Source organism: Chrysoperla carnea, chromosome 2 (genome assembly GCF_905475395.1).
Source record: "Chrysoperla carnea chromosome 2, inChrCarn1.1, whole genome shotgun sequence".
In the NCBI taxonomy this organism is placed as follows: domain Eukaryota; kingdom Metazoa; phylum Arthropoda; class Insecta; order Neuroptera; family Chrysopidae; genus Chrysoperla; species Chrysoperla carnea.
The window spans coordinates 23936594-23956449 of NC_058338.1; the positions used below are offsets into that span (position 1 = coordinate 23936594).

The 19856-nt window shown below is 28.4% G+C and overlaps 1 protein-coding gene across 1 annotated transcript in view; it reads left to right on the forward strand.

Moving 5' to 3' along the window:
- Positions 1–19856, forward strand: part of LOC123291939 (period circadian protein) — a 35162-nt gene that overhangs the window by 3055 nt on the left and 12251 nt on the right. The window contains exons 2-3 of the mRNA XM_044872406.1: positions 19415–19505; positions 19655–19765. Of these exons, the coding sequence (XP_044728341.1) occupies positions 19426–19505; positions 19655–19765 (191 nt within the window). The 5' untranslated portion in view covers positions 19415–19425. The remainder of the gene's footprint in view (positions 1–19414; positions 19506–19654; positions 19766–19856) is intronic.

Below are 19856 nucleotides of genomic sequence, written 5' to 3' on the forward strand. Positions count from 1 at the left end.
AGGATAGAGATTTGGAAATTTATAGGTAGCTTCAAATAGAGTCTATTGATTCTTCTTTCATATTAAACCCATCCGGTAATATTAAGTGGATCAAAAGGGTCAATTTTCGTGTAAAAATTTGTTTGGTCAAAAATTTGTTTCAAAGCATATAGATTCCAAAAAAAATGAAAATTTACAGGAGGGAAATGGCCGCTAGTTTATTCTACATTAGTCTTTTAAACATCTTATTTATAAAAATAACTAGCGTGATACTCGCCTGCTTTACTGGGCTTAAAAAATGTCTTCTCCTTAAGTTAAAGACTACAAAATTTTCCTAGTTTTTTTTCTTTAACATTCTATTCTTTAAAACGTAAGCAAATTATGTCATGAGAGAATTAAGACAAAAGTTGGACATTCTTGGTAATTTGTCTTTACCCTGCAATTATACAAAACAAAAGATGATTTTAGGGTGTGTATTTGTAATTACTAAAACTAATGGAGAATCCTATATAGTGCCACGTGTCTCGAACGAATCTCAAAATAAATGTGTAAGACATTGCTGAGCAGTAACTTAGATTTTCTTTTTGGGCTTTATGGAGTCTAAACGAAAAAGTAAAAACTAATTTTTTCTATGAGTCAATCATACATGACTATTAGTAAAAGCTTGTATGAGTGACTCGTAGACAAAATTATTTTCTACCTTTTAGTACAATTAAAGCTTAAGCCCTTAGCCCTTAAAAAGTATTTATTATTAAATTTTTTTTTAATCACAAGATGTCAGTAAAACCCTTAACAAGATTTTATTGCCCTTATTGCAGCTTATATACGTTTATAAAAACTGTAGAAACTTTCATTATTATAAGAATATTTTTAACATATACATATTTTCGTGATTTTAAAGCTTTGTGTACCTTCAAAGCTCCCACAATCTGAACTCGAGGTTTGAAAATTTATCTGAGAATAGGGAATATTCATGTATTTTTTTATATTTTTAATCTATAATTAAGTGTAAAAAAATATTTAAAATAGAGAATAATTTCGAGATATTTAAACGCAGTCTTTTTGGCGCTCTCTGTTGATGACGTATTATTATGTGATCTGTCAATTGGTTCAATGTCTGTTTACTGCAGGTGTAATACTCTCGGATGTAGTAATTATAGTATATATCCATGGTAATACCATACAAAATATAAGTAATTAATACCATACAGTATGTCAACAAGTAGTAAAAGTATAAGCCACATACTATGACGTCACGTCCGTTTTAGAAATTTGAATTTCTCTCACTGAATTGTACTTTTATTAATTAATTTTAAATAATTAACAATATATTAATTATTCAAATAATGGTTAACCAAATTACCCTCAGAAAGTGGATTTAAACACGTCAAATGATTGTTCTTACTTCTTCTCCATATTCCAGGATTTAAATGTATGAGCCAGTTTATACAAGTTCAAATTTCCAGCCACTAAAGTTACGGAAAAAAAATGTTTGAACCAAATTTAAATTTCATGAATATTCCCTATTCACGGGAGGCGTGTCGCGCAACCGCCCGGAGCAACATAAATGTGGGGCAGCTAATCCTTAAAATATGGATTATTAATCCTTAAAATCTCTGGTGCTTTACTACTGATAAGTTTTCTTCTTATTTGGATATTAATCGGCATATATACGTCTAAATATATTAATAAAATTCCATACAAAATTATAAAAGGTTGTAACAGAGGCTGTAAATGCTACCATAAACGATTATGCAATTCACGTTAATAACTCTGCTGTTATTTAATATTTTACAAAGAAAATCAATTACGTAAAATAAGTACTAAAAATACATCCAGATATTAATTAATAAATGATCAATATTGCATAAAAATAATTTTACTATTTTTGTTGCCCTATCAATGAGTTATACCTGTCGTTAAAATGACGTATATAAACAATATTTTACACATCAAATTATATTCATTTGCGTAACAACTATAATTAGCGTTTGAATTGAATGAAACTCATGTAGTAGGTATTTTTTGAAAATACCTACAATCATCTGGAGGTTTTACCTCACAAAAAATGCAAACAAGCTGAAAGTTTTGGAAATATCTGGTGTTTGGTGAATAGACTCAAATAAAAAATGTATCAACTTCACAGTAGGTGAAGTTTTGGACCATTTATATCCAAAATTAATTTGACGCCAAATATCTTCAAAAACATTCAAAATACGAAAAAAAATTGTAGAAAATTGATTTTTTTTAAAAACGTAAAATTCTTTAAACTTATTGTACACGTCGATTTACATTTCAAGGGGGAAGTTCAAAAATGATACCTAGAGAATTAGGTTTGATTTCTTGACCCCCAGCCACCCAAACTTTGAAATTTCAAATGGCACCCATTACCTGGTTATTTGAAAGAGCATAAAATTTTCTTAGAATATTATTTTTTTTTAGAATTCTAATTTTCTTAGAATTAGTTTTGAAGTAAATGGACAACAAAGTTTTGTTATAATTTGCGCCCTCGTGGGTAAACAGTGCTGCCTACGAAACAAAAGTTGTTAATTTTTTTTTATAAGGAACATTTTTTTATATAAAATTTTGTTCTCTAACGTTTTACAAGATGATCCAAGACTAAATTTGATCTATGTTGCTCATTGACGAACTGAAACTCACTGATATCTCTTTTCGTTTTTGAGTTATCGCGTCCACGGACGGGCAAACTACCGCTAATGGACTAATTAGGTGATTTTATGAAAATATAAGGCATAATTTTGCTCGTATCATCATTATTTTTAAGTGTTACTAAACTTTGAATACCTTGATATATATCCCATATATACATGGTATAAAAATGTACAGACATTAAGTCTGACTGCATCTCAGGTATTAAGTATCTATTGACAACCTACCTTGAACTAAAAGTTGAACTACATATTATTAGTTCTTTTCTATGATTCATTCTTATCTAGTACAAGTATATGAATTTACTGGCTATTTTACCACAAAATCATATTAATTTACTTAGTATAGGTACCCTATGTTGCAGGTAAATATTATTGTTAATAAGGTAATTTTAGTGGACTCATATTTATTATACCGGGTGTCACAAAAGGTCTGTACAAATGATCTAAATTTGCTTTAATAATTAGTATTGAGTATCGAGATAAGTAGGACCATCTTAGAATATTGAAAAGCAGCAAATAAAGATGGTGATGCTGCAGCAAAAGTGCAAGTTTTAAAAGAAGTGCTCAAAGTAATAACAGTAAGATTTAGATCTAAACAATTTGTTAGAAAAGGATAGAGAAGTTCACATCAAACACATTTTACTATACACAAGCTCCATTTTGGTGATTTTTAGAACTGCTATATGATGTTTTCAGCTGGGCACTTTTTTACTTTAACCCCTATTTAAGGTGATCCAACTTACCTTTACCCTACATAATATCAAGTAGCTTCGTTTGGTAACTAGACGGTTCTGAAGTTGTTGTGTAATCTTTTTGAGTATAACTTAACTCCAAACGCGAAACGATATTTTGCTAAAATTGGATATGTTAGCATCGTTTTATAGGACAAATTATCTTACATAAAAATTATGTGTAGATTCTCGATTTTAAACCCCTTGCATTTCCACGCTCATGCAGATGAAAGATTGATATTGTTGAATTTAGATTCAGTAAATTATGTACTACAAAAAATTATTCTTTCTAAAAAACGATTATTCTTATAGTTACTCAAAATTTACAATTTAATTAATTGGAATCAGTTTCAACAAAAATGAACCATGGAAAATTACATTACTCCCTTGGTGAAGATCGGAAATTAGGCTTGGGATAATATCTATTACCCATCGTTGAAACGACGTTATCATTCGATGCTCATACGAGATAAGACCAGTCTTGGTTTCCAAGTTTGGTTCGATGTTCAAGAATGTCTAGCCAAGCTTGAAATGCTAATGCTAACGCGATTGTTATATTTCGAGAATTAAAAAGTTTTTTAGAGAGAAAAAAAAATTAATTTGTTATTTTAGTTAATTAAATGAATGATAATTAGAAATAACAATTAATCGGTTATACAACAATAAAATTGTACTGAATGCAGAAAAATATATCTAACTTGTCATAAAATAATCAAAAGGAAACCTATCAATTACATAGTAAAATGGTCACTGGCCGATTCAGGGTCAATTAATGCAAATGTAATTTTTTCATTTAAAAGTGCATTTACCATTATTTATCAAGGTAATTATGGTTTACCTTTAGGATAAACTTACTTATATTATTTACTATTAGCCTGCAGATAGATGTTCTTACTAATTGCCTGAAGTAACAAGTGAAATGAGAATTGAGTTAATGTTAAAGAAGTGTCTTTTATTGGTAGTATCGACCAGGGCCCCATTCACGAGGAGCGAGCCGAGCGGAACCGCCCGGAGCGACAAAAATGTGGGGAAGCAAATCCTTAAGATAAAAGATGTTCTTACTAGTTGTCTGAAGTAACAAGTGTAATTTAATTAACAAACTTTAAAAAACCTCCGACAAATTTTTCTGGTGCGGAACTCTAAACTCACACTTGAAACATATCTAAGATCACTCTCCATTACATTACCTTTTTCCTTAGAGCCTTTTCCAAACTGAATCGATTTTGGTTCATCCGTTTAACGTTGTTTTTTATATTCATAGACCTATTTAGTAAAATTATAAATAATGGGGATTGATTTCCTGCAGTTTTTTATTGGAAAATTCCTCCTCTTTAAGAATCTTTTTTTTTAATGTTTTAAATATTAATATTTTATGAAATATTGGCGAAAAATTATATACCTTTTTTTCATTTTTAAAGTTTTAATAACTTTTACAATTTTTTGTGTGCTAAAAACCGCTTCATGTACATTTTTCTAGACATCATTCCGAATCCAACGAGATATCGCACATATATTTTTAAGGATGTATGAGCATGGCAATAATAATTGATTTAAAGGCTCAAAATTTTTGTATAGGTAGACTTTTATTCAAAAAATATGTGGTTAAAATTTCAGCTTAGATATCCATGCTAATTTTTAAGAAAAACATCATTGAAAATCGATATAAAATACATTGCTCTTATGGAGAAATATCAAAAAACGACATATTTTGAAAGTTTTTGATAATTTTCACTTAACGAATGAAAACAAATTAAAAAAATTTTTATCAATGACATAGAAAAGGAAAAAACTAAGCGTCTCAATCCATATAAAGGATTTACGAGCAGGGTAGATTTAGGGTGGAAATTATTTTTATCTTATTTTCAACTTTGATGATGAATTTTAGTATATCTTTATGAATGTAGATGAAAAATACTAAACTACATGCAAGTAACGCGCGAAAAAAGGCCCACTCTTTGACAGTCGGGTAAACAGATCCAGTCGGATAAAGTGATCCAGAGACTATATTTACCAAACTTCAAATTTTAAAGGAGAAATTTTACATCAGTCGATGATATAAATTTTTTTGTTTTCTTGGAAATAAATATATAATGATTAAGTAAAATGGAAAATTTTTTGCATAATTTGTTGTAGAGTTGTATAATAATGAAGATCATGAAAATGATTTTATTAATATCCTATCTAATGCAGTGTGAACATATTCTATTTATATCGAAAAGATTATCTAAGTCTTTTCTTTTTGAGGTAAATATAGAAAATACCATTATGTATAAATTATATAAATATTCGACAACACGAAAATTAGGTCATCATTAACTGTGATAATTATTAGACTTGGTTCATATTATATAATAATATTAATAATACTAATTACTGTTATCCGCTTCTTCGTGTAAGTGGAATTTTTATTTCATTTGTGTTTTACATAGGGAAAAATTTATAGGAAAAACTACGACGTTTGTTTTTTTTTTTTGCTTAATATCTTCCGATATGAGGTTGTCTCAACCTCATCGCGGCGAATGGGGCCGCGAATGAGATACAACTACCGTACAGGGTTGAGTGGTGAAGTTGACACAAGCGCATAAGTTCGTTGTATGAAAATATGCTGTCTAACAAATTTCAAATATTGTTGTTTTGAAATGCAACACACTTTTAAACAATTTTTTTTTATTGGCTCAACCACTTATTAATATTATAACAAAATAGTGATGTGATTGGCAAAACCGTATGAGCAGGTTTATTAGGTTTATTTAAAAAAAAATTTAAATTCTTCGAGTCTGACTTGAATTGGCGACCTATGAATTACTATTGATTTTAGTGTCTCAAGTCCATCGCTGTACCAACTGGGCTACCGATGGTTGTTATATCTGTATAAAAATATGTTATATAATATAAAAATGATCAATAAATTTATTTCAAACTCTCTGTAAATTAGTAACAACAATCTTCATGTAGTAAGCACAATCGCACATTGGCTTGACATGACATGTATGTGTTCGTAGTAACCAAATCCTATATTTAAAGCAAACGCAAAATTTTCTTTTAATTCGTCTATTCGCTTTATTTACACGATTGCAACTAAGTACAATTTTATTTTCCATCAATAAAATGCATAATTTTAAACTAAAATCAATATCAATATTTAGCTATACTTGTTCCAATCATTAGGAACTTGTTTGGAAGTATTTTTGCGCCGTTATTTTAATATGAAACGGCGAACTTCGGGATGAGGAGCACAACTGGAGCACTCTTGCGAAAAAATTGCATCCCTCTAACTACGAAACTGTCACAATTTTCATTAATATATTCCTCAGATTAAACGAAGATTTCAAAAGCTAAGAATGATTATAGCGTAAGAAATTGGAAATAGTATTTCTTTCATTATGAAATGTAAATATCTTTTCAAATATAATATGTACCAAAATAGAGTATTTGATTCATTTCTGGGAAAAATCTAAGATTATTTTATGGTATTTATAGAATTGACAAAAAGTGTTTACTTTATGCATTTTTTCAAAATATAACAAGAATAAAAAAGATTTAAATAGCCTATGAAAATTGTATTTGTAATATATTCATAGTAACGACACACTACCTTATTGGGGCCCATTCTAAGTATTATCACTATGGCATTACATGGGACGAGCACACTAAGAATGGGATGAGGCCACTATCAACATTATAATTGGCGTTGACCCCAAAACGTAATTGTTCTCAAGGAAATTATTGATGGCTTTACTTTAAAATTATTATTCTTTTAATTTTTTGAGCATTTTTTCGAAAAATTTTTTATTTTCTTCTTTTTAGTGGTTTTAGCAGTTTTTTTTATTTTTATATCACCCATTTGTACGTTTGAACCACGAAAATCACTAAAAACTTTAAAAAAATAAAAATTCATTCCTATATTTGTTATAATATAGGAATTTTTTCCCGTTTTTTTAGGTGTATGCAATTCTAGAAATTGAAATATCACTACTTTGGAAGTATTAAAGTTACAAAAAATATGTAATTTTTCAAAATATTTCACACGTAATTTCTCGCTTAATCTTCCGTACAATGTTTAAGTGTGCATTTTAGTGGAAAATGTGACTAAAATAGTTTTCTTAGTAAAAAAATGTCTAAATAAATCAGTACACACTTTTGCAACTCGATATGGGGTATTATGAATTTAATTTTTTTAGTCTAGTTCACATGTGACTATTTTTCGATTTCCAGTTCATCTTCTTAGACAATTATGACCACGTTGTCATTCGTAACGTGTAATTGAATACATTTCTTCAAAAAAAGTCCTACTTCCCGGAACTCGTTTAATTAATTAATTAGTTATTGTTTTTTTTTTATTTCTTTGGTTTTGCTTAAATTGCAAAAGAAAAATTTACTCAGGTATAATAATTCATTAATAATTTTCAACAATTAGTTTGGTAAAAGTCTTAATATGTTTCTAGGTCTTCCAGAATTAGGTCTTCGTCTTGTTCTTGATCTTAATCCATATAGATAGGGTCTTAGTTTTGTCGAAGTGGTACTACATTGGTCTTGGTCCTTCAAGATCAAGACTGCAAGGCTGAGACTAATTTTGTTCATTGCTACGTTCTTGGTCATAGTTTCCTGAAAAGACGAAGTGAAATTCGAAAAAAAGGCACGTGTAAACTAGACTATAACATTATTATACAATAATGTTAACTACACACTTTAAAAAGCATTATATACCCACATTATATTTTTTACTACTTAGAATTGTAAGAATTCTGTTTAATCTTAATTATTTTATTGTTTGTTCTATAATTAAAATATAAAGATAGCTAAAAATAACATATATAAGAAATATCTAATTGTATTGAAAGGCCTGTCATCTCCATATATTTATATTTATATTATTTATAGGTAATATATCTAAATACATAATAGCTGAGTTCGATTCGAGTATTCAACTCATTTGTTTTTTGTAGGAGAAACAGAATTATGAGAATAATACTTGAAGAGTGGTGGTAAAGTTGTTATCTTAAAGGACTGTATAATATTTTAGGTAAATTTAGATAATTGTTTTCTTGTCTAGACTCTAGTAAACCATATGATTTTATAAATCAGTAGGGCTATACTAGTTTCTGATTGGAGTTGAGAATAGGGATGGTAAAGCTGATTTTGATTCTACTCTTGAAATAATTCATTATTGAGAATCGATATTTACTTTCCAAAGTCGATTAAGGATCGATTCTTAGCTTTCAACTTTACTGTAATTTTCGCTATCAGCTATGAACCTAGTCATGTAAAATAAAATAAATTGAAAATTTGATTTAATTTTAATAATTGAAATTTTTTCATTCCGCTCTATTTTGAAAATGGCCGATCTGCCATGTATATATCCTATGAGAGAAAATGCTCCACATCGATTCAGGAGTTTATTTACTACGTGGCAGAAAGTTAGGGTTAAAAGATTTTTTTACGTGCTCTATCCTGGTAAATTATGAGAACATCTTATGTTTGATCGACTTAAATGCGGAGTATGTTTATGACGCTGGCTGGCAGGCTTTCCCCCCATCAAAAATACGGCTGACACTTATTTAAAACATATATAAAATAAAGTTCAAAAACTAAACTCCCGACTACAAAATCACACTCAAAAAAGAATGAAACAAGAAAATATTATCATTTAAAATTGTTATTGCAAGTAAAATCGCCGGGGGACCTCTAAGATTTAAAAGTTTTCCAGAGATCTGTCCCCCGACTGTAATGACGATTTTAATTATATAATAACAATTTCAGTTAATAATATTTTCTTGTTTCATACTTTTTAGAGTATGATTTTGTAGTCATCGCGGCTTTAGTTTTGACGCCTAAAATATGGAAAAATTATGTTTTTTGACATGTTTTAAAAATGAAACGCGGGAAAGTGATAAAAGTTTTTACAAAACAATATACCAGGACGAAGGCAGTTTAAGTTTTTTAATGATATGGATAATATTTCAGTGCGATGATTATTTCAAAAGATACAGGATTTTAAGTACTCGTACAGGAATTTTTTATAGCTCTTCTTAAAGAAAAGTAAAAAGCTTTCAAGTGGCCTTAACAAATTTGTTGTAAAATAATTTTTAAAATTTTAGTACGCTTCTAGACTTCATATAAATAAAATAAAATTCAAGGATAACATTTCTCTCCCTTTCAACCTTCCTTTTGGAGCAAAAGATTCCAAAACTAGAAAGTAAAAGTTTTCAAACGAGCTATTTTAGTTTCAAATTTGATGATTTTTGTCAAAAAATACTTATCACAATGACAAGTATGACAACAACACTTTGACATTTTTACACCGCCGCCATAATGGATTTGACCCAAGCAATTACCTCCGATGTTGGCACGCTTCAAATTGTTTGATGCTCAGTCTATGTAGCTTAATGATCTAAGGCTTCACGTTCCAGTTGGCAAAATGAAATTTCAACCACCAACCCATCTACAGACGTTCAACAAGGTTGTCAATATGACATATTGTCAACTAAGTTTTTAACAAAATTGGATGTGTTTGGGGCGATTAACAAACTAAAAGGGGCGCAAATTTATCTCGAAATATCTTGGATATCCGTCTTATTCTTTAGTTTAGCATTTTTAAAAACATCGATAATTTCAACAATGTTTTTTCTTCAACATGTCTAGCCTTATCATATTTATCCCGAATGCATGTAATTATCTTTATTATCTCTGTTTAGTTCCATTGCTCTTGAATTCCAATTGTTTTTATATTATTCGAACTTTTCAACCGATAGATATCGAATGATACCGATTATAGAATTTCTTTTCGATATAAATAGATAATAATACCTATTCTAATCAGTGGTTGTTTTAATTTAAATGCAATCATATCACACATAATATTTAATAACGTTTATAATTAATGAACGTTTTTGAACGTTTTTGCTTGTTGCAGTTGTTAATATTAAATTTGTTTAAGTTTTTTAAAAGTGGTGCTTAGATAAATAGTTCAATATCTACCAAAATTATTTTGTGTTTTATACAAATTAATAACAATATACAAATAATATTTAATAATAGTGATGAAGTTTATAAAAAATTTGTAAATTTATTTATTTATTTGTTTAAATATTTAAGTTTTTGTGTGTTTATTTTGAAAATTAAAGTAAGTTTTTGCTACTTGAAAGTTTATTTATTTATTTATATATTGTGTTCATGAATCTTGAACTAAACGAGATTGGATCTAGGGTTTTCGGGGTTTTGTGTTAAAATTACACGAGAGAAAGGGAGGGGGCTATTTTGTTTGCATTTCATAAAGAAAAATGTATGAAAAATTCTCGCGTTCGGCAATTTTTATATTTTCTATACATACACAAGCATCTTTTCACCTAGATCAGGGCTTCTTAAACTTTTGTAATTCACGACCCCATTTATGATTGCGAGTTTCTTGACGACCCCATACAAATATAAAAGAAAAATAAGTTAATATTTTTTGATGATTTATTTATTAGGTAATAATATACATATACATATGAAAATATATAAGTTTAGAATTCATTTTGAAACATACAAAAATCTAAAATTAAAAATTGCACAAAAAATTATAAAATTGTATTTATTATAGTTTCAAAAATAAAAGTGGATTCTGACCGTCTTAATTCTCTCGAATATATTCAAGTAGTTGCGTGGTTAGTATTAAATTAAAGTATAAGTTAAAAATTTAATGAGATGGATGTGCCTGATTTTTATTGCATAACAAATCAAATCTTGGTGGAATGTTTGAAACTGCTGGACGTAAGACCTCTTCAACATTTTTTATCGCTGAACGATATTGGGATTTAATATGTGTTAAAGCTGTTTCTTTAGCAATATTACCTAGAAATTTTGTTGATAATTATTTCTCGGGATTATTTCGGCTTTTAGAGATTGACAAAAATAAATTTATATTTTTTATTAATTCCAATAATATTTCATAATTCATAGTAAATGTTATTCAAGTTATTATAATACTCTTAATAGAAATGCAGGTACAAACAATCTTTCCGAACTAGAAGATTTTATGATATATTTATCTACGATAATTGTTATTTTATCTTTATAACACTAATTTTACAAGTTAAAAAACATTTTCTGTTAAATTGTATTTTTACCTCTCGCGACCCCAGAATTTTGCTACGCGACCCCAAATGGGGTCGCGACCCATAGTTTAAGAAGCCCTGACCTAGATTAGAAACTTAAGATTTCTCATAACTTGTTTAATTCACTCACAGATGGCGAGGCAATAGTTTTCAAAGTACCTTAATTAATAACTTTAAAGGAAAATACTTGATAAAAGCCATAGGAAAAAGTTTTGATTTACAACTTTTATTGAATTGATTTGTATTCTTAAAGATGTGTATTTTTTATTTTATGATATTTATCTCGTTAATAATATAGTAAATTTTAGAAATTATCGCCAAGAAATAGAGTATTAAGGTCTTTTTTGTACATTTTTGTTGTTTTTTTATCTTTGAGTTATTTTTTTTTACGAAGCGTTCACTGAACCAAAATAACAAAAATGCTCATATAAAACTTATAATGAGTACAATCACTGATAGTCAAAGATGGTTCATGAAACGCTTCGTTAAAAAAAATTGAAAGGTCAAAAAATAACAAAATTGTACAAAAAAGGACTAAATACTCTCTTCCTTGGCATTAATTTCTAAAACTTATTATATTATTTACAAAATAAATCTCATATAATAAAAAAATACACATAAGAATGCATTTAATCCAAGTTGAAAATTAAAACTTTTTTTCGAGTGAGTGATGGACGGAAAATGGCTCTTATAAATCCACCTCCTTTTATTTTCCAGTAACATAGGTAGCTTGTATACTGGACACTAAAAAATTAGACAGAATATTCTTAATTTGGGTATCATAATGAAACTCAAGGCTTAAACAATATCAATAACAATTTTCCATATGAGTGCTAACGTTTCTAAATGTACTTATTGAACTTAAAAAGGTGTGTTTGTTATTCGAAGACCTTTCAAATAAGCCCTCACTCGACTCTTGGTATAATTTAAAAGTTCAACCACCTTTTACCTTTTTTCAAACTACCTGCAAAGCATTTGTACGTATTGTGATTTTTAACAAACATCGAAAGATAGGATTGTACGTTTTTGCTCCAAAGTTACGGTTTTATACACGCATTAAGCTTTTAAATAATAAAAATAAAAATCTAAAAGGCATACGCGATTAGGAACTGTCGGTATATTACGCTTTAACGGTTTATGGTTTATAAAAAAACAATTTTATTTTTATTATCAATTCAAATTATTTCACAAACGAATATATTTGAATTAATCGGAATGTAAAATGAATTCAAACAATTGCACGGAAATATTACGAACATCCTATGGTATATTATTGTCAAACTCTTTAGATTAAAACAGTTAAAATTTTAATGTTGCAGATCAAAAAATGTTGCGAATAAAAGAGTCGAATAACTTTGAAACCAATAGACACAACGAAAAATCATAATCAATCATTTTTTGTAGAGCGTTCAATTCTCTATAAAAATATGTAATACTCATTATTATAGATCCATTTGTCCCGCAGTTATAAAATTCTAAAGAACGAAGAAAAATTTTTCTAACTTTGGAGTGCGGACTATCTTAGAGTTATTATTAAGAGCTCAAATTTTCAGGAATTGCTAAGGACCACTATAATAATAATATATATATATATTTCAATTAAAATAAACTAATATACAATATTTAAATTACAAAGTTGTTCTTTATAAAAACGCAAACATTTTTTGTTTGAAACATTTTTTTGTTAACCGAATAGTTTAAGCAGACAGTAATTGATAGCAAAAATCTAGCTTTTTGAGTTTTCTAACAAAAATGGTCTTTGTAGAAACTTTTATTGGAGTTATTGGAGTTATTTTTTCGAAGAAAGATATCTCAGTAACATTTATCGAAATAACAATTTTGATATGAAAAAAAATTTTTGGGTAAAACTTCTTAGTCTTTTTTTTATGCCTAATCTGTACGATTTGCGGAAAAATTTTTTGAACAGAAAATGTTTCTATTTTAATCAATAACAACTTTCTTATTTAATGTGTTCATCTATCGATGAACAGTTATTCGAGTAGAGTGAGCTTTTCATTCAGCTTGAAAACCTGAGTCAAGTTAAATGCCTGCGCCTAAACATCCAAAATTTATTCATAACCGTGAAGTTAAAGTGAGGTAAACCTTAATGAAGCTCACTATAATGACCGTAGATTCTGAAAATAAAATAATATACAATGTGTTTCATTTAAAAAAATACAACTTTGATACTTTTCGATCCCAAAAAGAAAATTATGTTAAAAACAAGCAGTTTAGCCGTAAACATTCGTGTCGTTTCACTCGAATTTCTGCACTCACCTTTAGGACAGTATATAGTAAATCGCAAAATTAGGCAGCGTAATTTTGAAAGCTAGTTACTCAACCTAAAAAATAATTTCCATGGGTACAATTGAAATAATATTAATCGAGCCAACCCTAGTAGCTCAATTGGCTAAAGCGTGGCCAATTTCGTAAGCGATACGCCTAGGATAGAGGTAGAAATTAATTTAATTAATAGTTAGGATGGGCTCTAGTAGTGTCTCAATATAATTGAAGAGCTGAAATTATCACCGGAAAGGTATTAAAACACAAATATGGCATCACAATATGAGCCTTATGACCTAAGTGTGTCCGTTGCGGAATGTCATTATAATCTAATATTAATCGTGAAATTGTCAAAATTTTAAGCGATAAATAACGAAACCTTTCCATATCTTGTAAAAGATCGCCTGATTCTAAAGCTACAAAGAAACTTTTGAATGAAAATTCGATTAAGATTTAATGATTTTCTCCTGTCTGTACATTTCTGGAACACTTTGTATAGGTTACAAAGATTATTAAACTTATTCTATTTTTCTTAAATTATAATAATTATATGGAAAGTTATGTAATAAAATCTATCAATTACAGATGTCTTTATAATTCTTTAATACTATAAATAGAAAGTTGATATTAAAAAAAATTGTTTATAAATAAAAAGAAGGAAGATAGTGAAATTAAAACGTAACTATACACATAAGAGAAAATTAATTAGCTAAATTCTAGGATACTGAACCCTTATTTGAACGTTTATAATTTTATAAGCAATAATTATAATTTCATTTTTTTAATAATATTATATCAATTTTTTATATTAATTTTTTGTTAAACAATTTGCTTCAATTTTCTGCTTCACACATTTGTACTTTTTCCATAACTTTTCGGATTTTTATAGACCTGGGGAATCAATATTGGTTTTGGTAACTCATTTAAGGTCAGGTCAAAATCCATCAACGTAAATAGCTTTTTTTTTAATTCAAAATTTTTTAATTAAAAGTAGGGAAAACATAGTTCCTACCTAGTGCCCCACAAGCGCTTTGTACCCTCGTTACGTCCCTGTAATTAAATCGTAATTAAATAATTATGACTTTGAAAATTAATAAATAAATAATTTTTTATCAATAAAATTATATATCAGATGCACATTGTTATCAAAAATGGCATGTGCCTAACATAAAGGTTTAATATAATGATGTAGGTTTGCATCTGTCAAAACATGAGATAAAATTCGATTAAATTATCTGTTATGTAAAAAATTTCTCCTGATTTTCTCCCACTACGAATATTTATATGATAATATAAATTCCATGTGTAACGTTGTAATGTGCTTTAACGTAATAAACATCTCCTCTAGCTTTCACCATTCCAAATATCATAAATGTTAATAATTCGGATATATCTACTACAATCATTTTGGCTTTTCGTCTATCAAAAAATGCAAGCTAAAAATCATTGCTTTTGTATTCATCAATGTCAATAATTCGGATATATCCCAATCATTTTAACTTTTAAAACAGTTATCACCTAAAAAGCGATCGAAACATTTCTGCTCGGATATAATTTGCTTGCAAAATTAGATCTGCCCTGATCAGAAATACTTTAGTAGCAATATCAAAATGCAACTTATAATTTCACAGAAATTCAATCAAACGCAAAGTTTTCAGTACATGGCAAAAACGATTCATTTTTATACCATGTATATGAAATATATCAAGGTATACTATAAGTTTAGTCCCAAGTTTATAACGCTTAAAAATATTGATACTATGAACAAAATTTTGGTATAGGTGTTCATAAAATCACCTAGTCCATTTACGGTTGTCTGTCTGTCGTCTGTCTGTCCGTCCGTCTGTCATCACTGTCAAATTTTTATAGCGTGCTTAGGACGTAATAAGTGAGGTCGAGTTCGTAAATGAGCAACATAGGTCAATTGGGTCTTGGGTCCATAGGACCCATGTTGTAAACCGTTAGAGATAGAACAAAAGATTAAATGTATGTGTTAAAGTATGTGTTATATGGTAATATCAGTTATATATGTGTGACATGTATGTATGTGTTATGTGGCAGAGTAATCAACACTGTCTATACATGGTATTGCAACAATTAACTCAGCCAATTGTTTGTTTTTACTTGTTTTAATTTTATGAGAGATTTGTTGAATAAAGTGATTAAATGACTTAAGTACTGTCAAATGTTTTAAAATACAAGCTGTATATTTTTTATAAGGAAATTACGTTTTACGTACTTGTAATAACAACATGTTATATGTATAGGAAATAAGTGGGGTGTATTGCAGTAAACATAGTCACGTTGAATTCATCGTGATTTTATATTTATTCTACCGATTACGAACTTGTTACTTCTGTTATTATATTTATGCATAGATACTGGTCACCATTGCAAAGTTCTTTTTGTCTAAGTGTATATATGCCATCGTAGTATTGTAATTTCCGCCAGATTTTTAACTAACTAGTGAAAATTGTAAATTGTACTTCCAAATAAAGGGCCAAAAAGCACCCCCAACCAGTGCTAACTTTACCCAGACTGACTAATCATGAGTTGATTTTCGTTAGTAGGTGTTTAGTTAGCGCTAGTGGGAGCCAGCTAGTTTTTGTAACCCATTTACAATCTGATGGAAATTACAATAGTACGTTGACATATACCCCCTAGTATAAACACTCGGTATATTTCATTTTTTGTGACACTGAGTATATACATTCGATAGACACAATGTAAATTGTGCTGAATAAATATATTGACCGTGTAAGATGGCCTTAAATTACTTCTGAAATTGTTCTATGACAACATATATGTCATAAAAATGACATTGACTAATAAGTCCATCCAAATAAAAATTATTCTTTAAAACTTGGGAAGAACCAAAATCCAATAATCAAATTATGATTCCTTATAACAAAAAATATGAAATTGCCGTGATAGTCGTTAGTATTGTTGCGATACATATTTACCTATTTTTAAAAAATAGGAAAAATTCGTAAACTGTAATTTTATTGCCAAGGCAAAAAAATTGTAAAAGAAAATTATTGTGTCATGTTTCAAGTAAGTATTCCAGTTTTCTGCTCATAAGTTGTTTTCAGAATGCTATATTCTGCTTTAGGAATTTATGCAAATTTTTAAGAAAAAAATAGGTATAAAATACATTGCTCTTGTAGAGAAAATTCAAAAAACGACATATTATTTTGAAAGCTATTGATAATTTTAACTTGGAACGAATGAAAATAAATTTAAAAAAAAACTCCATCCATAGAAGTATCTCCATCCATATAAGGGATGTCCACAACAGGGTTGAAATTATTTCTATCTTACTTTCTTTCAACTTTCATGATTTTGTTTAAATTGAAAGCTGAATAAATAAAGAAAATTTTAAATTTTCTATATTAAATATTTCAATTTTCAAATTACGTCAGGTATCGAAAAATTTTATTCATCCTTTTTGTCTCATCAAGTTAAAGCATAATTCACTATCAAAATTGAAAATAAGTATTTTATTTATTTTTTTGTCTGAAATTACTTGGTCAAACATGCTCATACATCATTAAATCGAAACAATTTCTGAAAAATTCCTACAATTTGTACCTAATGTATCATACAAGTGTACATTTGATATCACGTTGAATATATTGCAATATACCTTTCACGTGTTAAACACTCTCCTTATATTTTTAATACAATAATATAATCCCTTATATATATATAATTTATATATGTGTGTGTGTTACAGAATTTGTTATTTAATGTAAAAAATGATGCAACGTGATATGTATTGTCATTTTACGAAATTATACTATTGAAAGGTCCAAAATAAAGTGTATCTATAGGGTGATTCTTTAGATAGGACGGAGAAAAAACTATAGTGCACATAAAATAATGATTATCCTAGTAATCTAAGCTCTAGACATTACCCTAGTAATCGCTAGGTCTTAAAATAACTAGGGTAGGGAAGGCGAATCAATGAACGCGCGCTCCTTGTTATTTTAATTACATCGTGGACTACAATTGACATTTTAAAACCAGAGACTAAGAAATTAATTGCAAGTGAAATGAAATACAGTAAAATAAATGTCATTGCTCGGCATGGTGATCTGGTTAGCATGCGCGCCTACCCTCTTTGATGATTTCGATTATAAGAATAAGATAATTCAACATACCAAAGACACTCCTTCCTCTATCTAGAAACACAATAAAAGAAAGAATCTTAAAACTGTCTGGAAATGTAACAAATCAACAAAAAATTGGCATTATCTTCGCTCATTTTATATCGCTTTGTCTTGACGAAAGCATTGACGTCACTAAATCACGTTTAACTTTTTTGCTCGGTATTGCGTAGGAAGCATCATTAATCATTTTCTAAAGGAAGCTTTAAATCATCTCTAGAAATTGATGCAGAACAAACACACGAAAAGTCAAAATTTAACAATAAAAAAAACGACAAAGATATTATTACGAACTAGCTACGGAACCCTAAAACGAAACATGTGTATAGAAATGTACAAGCAATTTTAATTTATTTTATTTATTTATTATAATAAAATAATAAACTATTGAAATCAATCCTCGCACACAAAGTAAAGGATATTTGTGAACGGCATGGAACGGAACGGAACCATAGAGATCAAAGTTACCAAGTATTTTTTTGTGAGAAAATATAGAAAATGTGTCAGAAAATACAGAAAATTAATTTACTCCTAATGTTTTTACTAAAAGTAAACCACTGCAGCTTTATTTATTAACATTTTATATTTCATGAAAAATCATTTTCATTCGATAGGCAGATGATAGAAGGATCTTAATTCAGCTCTGAGACCATTAGAAAAAAAAATTTGTAGGAATAATTAATGATAAACGCTTGTGCAAGTTATTTAAAGCTTTATTTTAAATATAGATATAATACATGGATTGACATACAAGAGTTTTGATAAAATAATTGTTTTTACAAGCACATGTTTTTATTACGTAAAAGTAAATAATTTGCATTAGCATTCTAATAACAAAACGCAGTTGTAACGATTTAAGTTTATGAAGTCAAACTGACGATAAATAAATTAAATTTCGAAAAGTTCAATCCAACCTATATCTATTATCTATTTTTATAGACTCAGTCTATTTTTATAGTTCAATCTTATATCTTAAAATGTTGTTCCTAGCCTAAACTTTACCTATAATAAACCATCTTATTAATGAATTACATCGAAATATTATAAACATGAATAGTTTTAGCAATGGAAAAATTTAATATATAAAACCATTGAAATCAAAAATTAACCTAAATTGGATGGATTAGGCTTCCTAATAAAAATATTAAAACAGAATTTGTAGCAATCAACATTGTGTCGCATGTCAATCAACCTATGCAGTCAAAACTACTTTTCAAGTTCTTTTCAGTTAAAATTACTTTTGATTGACTAAGAGTTTTGACTGTGACATAATATAATATTTAATATGTTATTTATTCAAGGTACTGCACTCACTTATTAATAAACCATAAGATCAAAAAAGTTCTTTTCTTTTATCTTGAAACCAGAAAAGGGATTTAGGTATCTACATCACCCAATTCAAAAATTATAACAGTTTCAATATCAATTACAATTGTATGACTAATTATGTAAAGATTTTAATCTAATTTTTCTTTCTTTTACAGAAAATCTAAAAATGCAGTCAGAATCAGGTACACATAAAATTTCCGATTCTGGATATTCAAACAGTTGCAGTAACAGCCAATCGCAAAGAAGGTAATGTTTAAATTTATTTATCTGATTTATTTTCCTTTCAAAATTTTTGTCTACTAATAAATTATGTATTATATCCTCTATTATTTAGTTTTGTTTTAATCGGTTCGATTAATTTATTTTCAATTAATTAAATGTTAATATTTTTACAGTGGCACCAGTGGTACTAGTGGTAGCTCTAAGTCTCGTAATAGTGGAAGTAATTCAAGCAGAAGTAGTGGATATTGTGGGGGAAGCAGACACCAATGTGTTTCAACAGACAGGTTAGAATTATTATCAATTTAGTAAGGCTCCTAGTTCTAACAAAAAATTAATTAAATGCTATTAGCAAAATAATGCAGAAAAATCAAAATG